The sequence below is a fragment of the Eschrichtius robustus genome, chromosome 6 (genome assembly GCF_028021215.1).
Source record: "Eschrichtius robustus isolate mEscRob2 chromosome 6, mEscRob2.pri, whole genome shotgun sequence".
In the NCBI taxonomy this organism is placed as follows: Eukaryota; Metazoa; Chordata; class Mammalia; order Artiodactyla; family Eschrichtiidae; genus Eschrichtius; species Eschrichtius robustus.
Window position 1 is genome coordinate 24,400,543 of NC_090829.1, and position 11,279 is coordinate 24,411,821.

General features: G+C 35.1%; 1 protein-coding gene across 2 annotated transcripts in view; it reads left to right on the forward strand.

Moving 5' to 3' along the window:
* U2SURP (U2 snRNP associated SURP domain containing) overlaps positions 1-10,783 on the forward strand; it is a 55,312-nt gene extending 44,529 nt beyond the window's left edge. For both annotated transcript variants that reach the window (XM_068546045.1, XM_068546046.1), the window contains exons 25-28: positions 1,574-1,684; positions 4,052-4,170; positions 5,418-5,594; positions 6,752-10,783. In XM_068546045.1, coding sequence (XP_068402146.1) covers positions 1,574-1,684; positions 4,052-4,170; positions 5,418-5,594; positions 6,752-6,890 — 546 coding nt within the window. In that variant the 3' untranslated portion in view covers positions 6,891-10,783. The remainder of the gene's footprint in view (positions 1-1,573; positions 1,685-4,051; positions 4,171-5,417; positions 5,595-6,751) is intronic.
* Positions 10,784-11,279: the final 496 nt, after the last annotated feature.

The following is an 11,279-nucleotide window of genomic DNA, read 5'->3' on the forward strand; positions in this document are numbered from 1 at the left end:
GCATACACAGAGGTGCACATACCAACACACCTTATATATATACATATATATACATTATATACATATATATATACACACACACATTTCCCTACATATACATTATATATATATACATATATATGTGTGTATATATATATATATACATTTCCCTACTTTATATGTTCTTTGAGAATCTGGCCTCTCTCTTTGTTAGATACTCAGCGATTGTTCATCCTGCTCTCATAGTGGCTACCCTATCGCAATTTACTTACCCTTTTGGGATTTGAACGTGGGCCAAATCCTGATTTTAAAATGTAGATCTTGGCTTTGTTATAGAATTATCTATTCTTCTCCCTTATTTACTCTGAGATTTAGTCGCCTGGAGTAAAGGTCCACAACTGGTGGCAAATTTGAACTAGAACTCAGGGCTCATGAGCTTTATTCATGCACGCTCTCTTCTCTGCCCCTAAATTCAAATGTCAGTTTCTGAATTGAGAATTCAGTGAATACCTTTTTACTGGAGAACCCTTAAATAAAGAATTAAGTTCTAATTAGTTTTATTATATACTATAGTATATATAGTATGTATAATGTATATTTATAGTGTAGTTTTTCTTTCTAAAAGCTCTTTTCTTCCCCACATGTGTCGTAATAAAGACGTCTATAGCTGAATCTTTTTTACCATGGGATTAATAAAAACCAAAGGATTTGTGTTATAAAATATTGACATTCTCTGCAAAGCACTTAGAAAACATGCAGCCATAAATTACAGTGTTTACTGGAAGCAAGTTCTTAATCTTTCAGATTCTGCTTAGAGCAGTGCCTAGGCTGGCGTTTTCTTTTCTCATTCTGCTGTTGTCTCCGTTTCTATCATAAGGGTTGGAGGAGTGGAACACTAGGTGGGGAGCCAGGTGAAGGGTCTTCTTTGTTGTTGAAGTAGAAAGATCCCTTTTCTGCCCTCATCCCTGAGGAAAGAGTGAATAGTTGAGGGGAAAGGTGATATACTCGGCCCTGTCCCAGGGCAGCCAGGGGATAGATGGCTAACAAGCCATTCCATGGGCTACTCTCTTTTGAGTTGGGACCCTTTGTGACCTGTTTTCTGGGTGCCCTGGACTTGTGCTTGTGCCTGGGTTAGGCCACATCAGCAGGAACTGTAGCTAGGGATTTTATAATAATCTTCAAAAGGTGCTCTAGGAATGCCTTTCTTTCACCAAAGTAACATTCAGGTCTGTTGTTTGACTCTGGGATGCTTAACTCTTAAACTGATTTACCACAAATTAGAACAGTCATTTTTGTCAAGTCATCTCGTGTGGCTCTGCAGAGAGCACGTGGGCCAGAGTCTGATTACTTGAATTCTGCATAGTTGGGCTTGTCTGACAAGTGGCCTTCCGATTAGAGAGTTACACATTGATGTTATATTTTGACTGAGTCCTTAATCAGTTACTGTATGTTTTTAAGTTTTATGTTGCTATACTTATGCTTTTCGTTTTTATACACTTGTTTCAAAGAAGAGAGTGTTTTTTAAAGGAGCAAAGCACTGCTTGAGAAGCTATAGTGATAAAAAGATTTATTTTAAATATGTGTTATTTCACAGCTCAAAGTTATGAAGTTTCAAGATGAATTAGAATCTGGAAAAAGACCTAAAAAACCAGGCCAGAGCTTTCAGGAACAAGTAGAACACTACAGAGACAAACTTCTTCAACGAGTAAGGAATAAGTATATGCAGTAATATGCATTTTCCAGAGTTATTTGTTTGACTGCCTACAATATTGATATATTGGGATATTTAAGGAAAAGAATATTTCAAATTATATCCTTTGTCTAAATGCTGAATATTGGTAGCTAACTAGGGACATTTGAAACTTGACGTTTTACAGTTATTTCAGCGTGGAAAGCAGTCTTAGGGCAACAGCACACTGTTTTATTCCTGATACTACCTGTGGAGCATGAAATCCTGCTAAGAACATGCTTTCAGAACTGGAAGATCCTATAGAAAGAGTCACATTTGTGACAGTGAGACACCAACAACCCTGAGAAGTAGCACAGAGTCACAGATGGAGTTAGGGTTTGGGAATTTCATTTAGGACTCCTTTTCCATTGTGTCCAAGGAGGGACAGCAAGTGGCAGAACATCTCATCTGTGAGTTCTTAAGCTTTTGAGGGACCTCGTATTCTTATACATAAAAAAGTGTGTAGGGATATACAGAGAATTTTAGAACAAGGAGGCCTACATGATAATTGTTGAAAGAACCTAGGAATTTTATTGGAAGTGCTATTAATTTTTACCTATATCTTGACTGTCATTACAAATAAAAGATTATAGAGAGAAATAGAAACAACTAGAAGGGAGCTTAAAATCATACAAACCTATTAATGGTGACGGGAGCACAACAGTATGGTAAAGCAGCTTGTCGCTGTGCAGCACTGTGGACTCCCGGCGCCGCTGTCTGCTGTGCGCTCCCAGGCACGCCACTGAAACCTGCTTTTACTCTGTGGAACTGGGTTGATAAGTCCCAGTTTTGCAGGATTGTGAATTAGATAATAGCTGCATTACTCTTTATTATTGAATTAAAGTGTTTAAAACATCTTGAGTGTTTTAACTGCAGTCTGATGCCTATGAAAGTATCGATCAGGAAAATGTATCCTACAGATCACCAGAGGAAGTCAGTCTCCTCAGCATCACTTTTTAAATTTGTGCTCAGTATGTTGTATTTGGAAAAAAGATAAATGAGTTGGTTTTTTTGAAAAAAAAGATGTTAATGTATCTGAACCCCACGAGTCCCTTTGGAGATGGTGGTAGATGTTTGATCTGCATGGAAGACTACACCTTGAGATGCCCACTGGGTCTAATGTAGTAATACATGTATTACCATTTTAGTCTCCTTGCATTCCATGGTTGTAATTGGAGGGAAGAATGTATTTTTTGAAGGTATATACTAGGGGTCAGCAGACTAGGGCCATCACCTCATTTTTGTAAATAAACTTATTAAAACACAGCCATACCCCTTCACTTATTATCTGCGTATTATCTACTGTGGGTTTTGGACTAAAGTGGTAGAGTAGACCGGTTGTGGCCCACAAAGAAAATACTCACCACCTGGCCCTTATGGAAAACATGTGCCAGCATCTCGTGTAGGCTTTTTATCAGATATCAGTTAGCTTTCTTGATGCATACAAATCATAGAGAAATTTAATTCCTGTTAGTGGAGAGCTGAGTTGGCTTTGTGGGTTCATTGTCTATAGCCACTCCTTTAATTATCAATAGAAATCATAATTTCAAGTGAGAAGTGGCAGTTGTAGCAGTTGGGGATTAAGCAAATAAGTTATTTTTTGGTTTATGTAATTATATAGTCATGTAGTCAGTTTGTACTTTTAATAAATTAGGATTTAAAATTTCCAATATGATTGGTACTTGTTTCTCACTAATAGTATTATCTGATGGCCGATTATTGTGAGTAGCTCTTTCTCCTTTTCAACATATTACTTTGTAAGGGCTTTCCTTTGATTAAATCAACTTGCTGTCCCATTAGAATCACTATTGACAATTTTATTGCAGTCTGAGTTGGAAAGGTCATTGTACTGTTAGCTTTTTCCAATTTTTTTTAAAGTGGAGGGACAGCACTCTATAGGTAGTGGCTAAGAGAGCCCTGGCTCTAGAGCTTTGGCTCAAATCCTGACTTCACCATCCTGTATGACCACAGGCATGGTACTTAGCCTTTCTGAGTCTCATTTTTCATCTCTAGAATGAGGATAATGCTATTCCTAGGCATGTTTTGAAGAATTGCATGAAATGGTATATGGAAAATTGTTTATTAATTGCTTGGCCTGTGGTAGGCACTCAGAAAATGTTTGGCTGCTGTCACTGGCATCACTATTATTATTCAGTATAAGTAGAAGAGTAGAAGAAATGACTGGTTTTCTGGAAGAGTAGGTATTTAAAAAAAATAGTTACACCTTCAATAGTAATTTAAAAAATAGTTAACTAGAAGAGGCAATATTGTTTCATAAATGAGATTAACCAGGTTGGTGTTTTTAATGGCTAAATACTTTCTCTTTAAAAAAAAAAAAAACAGGAGAAAGAGAAAGAATTAGAAAGAGAACGAGAAAGAGATAAGAAGGATAAAGAAAAATTGGAATCTCGATCCAAAGACAAGAAGGAAAAAGATGAGTGTACTCCAACAAGGAAAGAAAGGTATAACATTTCTCATTTAATGCCTATACTGGTTTCAGGATTTGGAATCATGTTTCATTTTGTAATATTTTCATCACTGGTGCCAACAAACTGGAAAAGTATTTTTGTGTGTGTGGTAAACATGTTTGGCTTCTGCCTGCAGGAGGCAGAATTAGCTGAGAAATGGGGCAGTCAGTTGGCACTTGGCTTAGTTATCTGGGACATCATCCCTTTACATGGTTCGTATGGTACCTTAGCCTTAGTTCAGTGCAAGAATTCAGTTACTGTATTAGGTATCAAACCTAAGGCTTAAATAACTAAACAGCCTGCTAGATCTTACCTGTTGCCTCCAATATAAGCTTTTCTTCTGTGCTGAGGCTGATATCTGTAAACTTGAGTCTCCTGGTCCTGTTTGTAAAGGGAGTTTGTGTACATAGGCCATAGGGACTTGGTCCTCACTTTAAGTCTTTATTCTAATCAAAATCATTTCTCTTTTAGTTTTTATTTCTTACTTTCACAGTTCCTAAATCTCTGATTAGTAGAGAAAATTACTTCAGTTAACAGAATTGAGGTTTTCCTAATAAAAACCAAGCAAATGCCAAGAAAAAAAATTTGGCTCAGTCACTCTACATATAGTTACAAGTAACAGTTATACTAATTGGTTAAGTAGTAAATCTATCACTTTTTTGTTTTTTATTATTATCTTGATATAATTTCAGATTTATAGAAAAGTTGCAAGAATAGTATAAAGAATTCCCAGATATCCTTCACCCACATTCCCCCAATGTTAAAATATTTCTCCTTTTGCTTTATTTTCTTCTTCCTCTTCCTTTCCCCCCTCATCCCCAGTCATTTAAGAGTAGTGTGCCTACATGATGCCCCGTTTTTATACTTAACTACTATAAAAGTTTCAAGATCAAACAACAACAACAAAAAAGTTTCAAGAGCAGGAAATTAACATTTTAAAAAACACTATTGTCTAATCAGAGACCTCGATGAAATTTGGTCCATTGTTCCAATAATCTTTCTTAGAGCAGGAGAAAATCTAATTTAGTTGAATTCAGTTTTTGTCTAGATCAACCTATCTTTAAGACTTATTTGTTCTTAGTATAAAAGGCTTTGAATGTTGTTGGAAAATAACATTAATAAGGTTAGTGAAAATAAAGATAGTGTAAGCTGGTAGGAATTAAAAGCTAATTTAGTAGAAGGAAAATGAATACCTGATCCTTTGCTCACTTATGGAATGTTTTGGGGGCTTTGTTCCATAGGAAAAGGCGACACAGTACGTCCCCTAGCCCATCTCGCAGTAGCAGTGGTAGACGAGTGAAATCCCCATCACCAAAATCGGAGCGATCAGAGCGTTCAGAAAGATCTCATAAAGAGAGCTCACGGTCCAGGTCATCTCACAAAGATTCTCCTAGAGATGTTAGCAAAAAGGCCAAAAGGTAAACGCAAGTCATTTTTTTGTAATACTTGAAATGCCAGTTTCCTTGTCATTCCACCAGCTTTTGAAAATAATTTGGTTGGCAGCCATTTTTTAAAGGATTTTAGAAAACCAGACAGATATACTTTCATTTTAGAATCTTCCTTCCCATCTCCCCACCCCAGCCTTGTCATGACTAAAGCACAAGAAAGCTTCCAACAAGTAAAGACCAGCCAAGAATTTTAAACATCAGTTTCCTGTGGAGTAGGGATAGCTGCTTTCCTTTCCTTTCTGTTCTTTAGCTTCTATAGAATATTCTTTGATTTTTGTCAAGGCTGAAAGAAAAATACATTCTCCCTCCCCACCCAACAGTAATCTTATTAGCAAGTTCTTGGGTAGAGGCTTATGGACATAGATACCATTTCTTCAGTGTTTAATTTAGTGTGTTATATACTTTTCTCCTCCTAGTTCCAGAAAGGTGGTTCAGAAATGTTTTATTTATCTAGTGTTTTATAGAAGAATTTTTCTGAGAGCTAAAACTGCTTTTTATCCTAAAACGTTTTTATTGTAACCATTTTTAGTAAAATCTTTATACAACAGATAAGTTTCTTTTTCTAAATGGTGCTTGTGCATATATTTATATACATGTTCATGAAAATTATATATATGTATGTATAATTATTTGTTTTGGTAATTTTCATGAATAGCACTTACAGAGTTATGCTGTCTTAAATCATTCCCTCAAATGATATTGCAGTAGTTGGTTCTTTTCCCTTCAAGAAGATAGGCTGCAAAGCTGCTGCATTTAAAAGTTTGTGAATGATCTTGGATGCCATTTTGAACTTTGGCTTATATAATCTGGGGAGCTTGTTAAAATGCAAATTCCCAGTCCCTGCCTCTTGAGATTTTGATTCAGTAGAGCAGTGGTAAGGCTCAGGAGTCTGTCTTTCTAAGCATGCATACCACCAATGATCACTGATGCGGTGCATAGGAAGTACAAAATCTGTGTGTGTGTGTGCGTGCACACGGTAGGCAAAGTATAAACTTGGAAAGTTTACAGCCTTTTTTATTTCAGTGACTTTCATTGTGCTCTCTTAAAGATCACTTTAGATAATTTAAGGATAGTCAGTTTTGATCACATGAGTACTTTGGTTAAATTGTTTTTGTTTGTTTCCTCAGATCTCCATCTGGTTCAAGGACACCTAAAAGGTCTAGGCGATCACGGTCTAGATCCCCTAAAAAATCAGGGAAGAAGTCCAGATCCCAGTCCCGATCTCCACACAGGTCTCATAAAAAGTCAAAGAAAAACAAACACTGACATAAATTTTTAAGATGCTGTCACTTATTGGAAATGCAATTTTGTTTTGTGCCTGAATGGTCTGTTTTTTAAAAAAAAAACAAAAAAACAAAAAAATCTAATGAAAGAGCATTCCTGGGGTTTTTCTTTGTTTGTGAATGCATGTGTAAACTCATAAGTAACTGCATCTGTAGACCTGTCGTTGTTTTATATTGTATAAATACTTTCATTGTGGCTGTTTCTAAAGGTGAAATTTTTATTGTGCTAATGAATTTCATCAAAAATGTGTATAATGGATCTGCTGGCAGTAGTAATATTTTGTTTTAGGATGTTGTGACTTAGCAAAAAATAATACAGATGTCTTCCCCCCTTTTGTAGCTTTGACAATTTGAATTAGATTTCAAATAAAATCTGAACAGAAAACTATAATGTTGTTTTTTTGCCCTATCGATGACATCAAGTCCCTTAAAGTCCTACTTAAGTGAGTTTAGCACTTCTGCTGTGTTTCTTATACCTAATGCACTTTACAAGCTCCATTGTTCAGGTAGCTAAAGTTTTATATTTACTAAGATGACTGTCAAAATTTAGGGACCTGAGACTCATATTTGGTAGGTTTGCCAGTTTCTTTGGTAAGGTTCCCTTAAGTAATACTGATACCCAGAGATCAAAAGACTAGGCAAATGTGGTGTAGTCTTTTGTTGATGCAATGCCTGGTTAAAATATTTTTTTCTTTTTCCAAAGAAGCAATATGGTTTCAATACACTTAACCTGTGTCCTGAGCAACTACTTATTTTCAGGGAAAAATTAAATGTCCATCTTTCGATTTCATCTTCTGTCATTAGAAACGTTTACTTAAAAGAAGTTTTCTAATAATAGTTGGCCATAGAATTTTTTTTTGAAGGTTACCCTTTTACAGCCCTCTGTAGGCTGTCTTTCAAACACTGTTAATCAGAATATTTCTACAAGGTTCAGTTTAAAGCACCTTTGTTGGTTTTTTGGGGTTTGTTTTTAAAGAATTTAGTTTTAGGTTTAGCTTTAAGTAAAATTTAAAAGTAAAATAATTTTCAGGAAACTTAACATCCAATGGTTTGTAAATTAAAGGTGCAAAAAGTTGATTTCAACCATTTGCAGAGTTGGAATCTGTAATACAGTGGTAATAAATTGCAGTATGAGGAAGAAATAAGAAAACTTGTGTAATGTTGAATATAATATTGCTATAATGTAATAAAGGGTTATGTAGACTTGAACTGACACTACTACTATTTGTGAATCTTGCTTTCAGTTTTTCACTTAGGCACTTTATACAATGGTTTGATGTTTTTTCCCCCTCTTAATAGAGTAGAAAACTGTTCTAATAATGGATTGTTTTGAGTTAGCTTGTTTTGTAAAAATATCTTTTCAAGTTGTTTTACTTAGTCTTGCCTAGTCACAAAATAAAAAAGCTGTACTCATGATTCGAGGAGTAGGCATATCAGCTGAGCAGTGAGGCATGTTATTGCCAAACTGGGCAGACCTACAATAGCTGTAGAAATGAGCCAATCAGATTATTTTACTTAGTGGTTCTTATCAACATGCAATATTGCTTGAAAGTTATTCCTTTATCATTCACTCTTTTGTTTGTCCGTATTGTTAGGGTGTTAATTACTAAATGTTGCTCAGAATAATTAAACATGAACATGTGGTGCTGGTTTTTAAAAACCTACAAATATAGCCATTTTTAAAGAGCATGTTTTTCTCCCCTGTTCACTGCCTGGGAGAGCGGAATTTTATATAATTACCTTTTTTGCAGAAATAACAGTGTTGAGTTGCTGGTGATTGCGGGCACTCTGTCATTCATTGGTATCTAGTATAGGCTTAGAAATTAGTCAGGAAATGATTTTGCCAGTCAAGTTGCAAGGAGTGCTTCTTTTTCTCTCTTTAAAAAAATATCCTGGAGAAGCAGGAGTGTGTAGAAATTGTTAGGTCAGTTTCGGGTGCTTATATTTAGTATTTTTTCTACTGCAGTGGGACTTAGCAGTTCTTTTAATCTGCATCCAGATATAACGAACATCGTTTATCTATCTTAGAGTGGGTGAGACTGGCTTCCTTTTGGGTGATGGGTGGGGATTGTGTAGGCTTGGTAGAATATGTATTCTGTGAAGTTTGCTGATGTTCGTATTAGATTGTATTAGATTTTTTTCCCCTGGAATTGCAAATGGTATTGTTAGATAGGTTATTTCCAACTTAATGAGAAAATATCCAGAGTAAGTGTGTTTAATTCTCCATGGATTCTTAACGGTCAGAAATTGGTGAATTGTAAGGGAGGAGATATTCTCTACCATATTTTTATAATAGTATGTTATTCCTGTTTCCTGTCTAAAGAACACTTAATTAGATAGCAAGACTTCTACAGGGTGACTAAAGTGTTTGTAGGTGTGGCCATCCAGTTATAGGAAACACCCTGTTTCAGCTCTGTGATAGACGGTTATCCTCTACCACAGGTACATGTAGGAGGAAATCCTGTTGGCTACTCTTTTTATAAAGGACGTGGCTTAAACCCTTCACTCTCTAACATGCACAGGGATTCCTTACCAGGTTAATACCACTTAATCTCTCATTCTTTAGCAGGTGAGAGAAAGTAAATCATGTTTGTGAATCTTTTCTTTGACTTTGTATTTCCTTATTACTGTTAATAAGCTTATGGGCACTTCTGGACTGCAACATGTTGAGAAGTTAGAGACTAAAGAACTAAAACCAAAAGCCCTGACCCAAAACATCACTTTTATTTGGCTCAGAGTGTTCTTGGCATTTCTGCTAAAGTTTGCAGAAATTACTATACCCTGACCTAGTTTTTCTTTATTGCAGACCATTCCTGAGACTTTTATCCCAATTAAAGAATCTTAGAGGGAGGAAATACTTGCTTATGACTTTTGCATTTTTTCCCACAAACTTTAATATTCTTGAGCACTTGAAAATATTTTAAAGAAATTCTAATCGTGAGCCAATATAGTTTATTAGAAATATTCTGCACATATTTGCCTCCATTGTGGTATAAGTTCTGAAAAATTACATGGCCATGATAATAGTATATGATTATTAAAAATGAGGTAAAATAAGTATTGTCAAAGTGACTTAACCTGTTCTGATGACCACAACAGTGTGATTTCTTTAGCAGAAAAAGTTGTTTTTAAAAATAAATAGTACCACTTTTGTAAGAAAATAAGAGCTTCTTTTTGCTTTGTTGTTTTCCTCTTCTATTATATATTAATGGAAAACTACAGAAAATTCAGTGCAGGTACTAATGAAGACACTAGTATAAGTTTAAAGGAACATGTGACTGTAAAAACTCATGAAGTGCTTGGTTTCTTCGTATTTCACATGCATGTTTTAGAGTAGATTTTAGGGAGTATTTAATTCATTTTCCTTTTGGCATTTTTCTTTATTTTGTTATCAACTTCCCAGGACTTAGATGATACACAAATACAGATCCCAGGGGATGTGTTGTGATGCTGGACGAAAAGGTGGGAATGCGCTGCTGTCCAGAGTGAGCCATGTTCCAGTGTTGAAAATTCAATGCCTCAGTGTTTTTTCAGTACCACCTCATGGAGCGTCAGTGTACACGGATTATATGTATAATTGGTTATTTGTATAGTTTTGTAGATCTGTAGATAAATGCCCTCATTCATTTTTATATGTAATTGTGCTTGGAGTATTTTTGTGTTTTATTCTTTGACTTCAACAGGGTCTTGTACGTTATATCTTTGGTGATTTGAAATATCAGGAAAGACAAATTTTCAGAAATGAGAATAATACAGTTGAAATCAGCTTAGCTGAAATATTCTATAGCAAGACAATTTCTCTTGGGTGAACTGATTCCATAATTTAGTTACTCTTGATGTAAGGATTCAGTTTATTGTGGAGTTGCTTTCCAGACTGTCACTTTATAGTTTTTCTACATAAAGATTATATAGTTGCAAACAAAGGTTGTGGAATTTCCTTTCTGTTGTTGTTTTTTGACTTTTAATTACTTTAATAAAATACGTTGTTTTCATAGCAAACTTTAGACTGTTCATGTAATTTTCTCCATACAGTTTTTCTAATGTATCTAGTTTTCAGCAGTGTTATCCCAAGAGAAATAAGTGATGTGTCATATTTATCATTTATAGCTAAAATGTTACTACATTTTTACATGTTTAAACCATAATAAAATATTGTCATGATAGATGATTTTTTTGATAAGGAAATTTTAGTTCCTTATTGGTTCCACTTTTTAAAGAGAGTTTGTTCAGTTTTATGGAGGCAATTTTCAAACATATATGAAAGTAGAATAATAGGATGAGCATTCCTAGTACCCATCGGTCTGCAAATACCAAGTTATTAGTCTCTAAATGTCTCTAAGTGTTTTCTTTTAAAAACATAACCACAGTATCA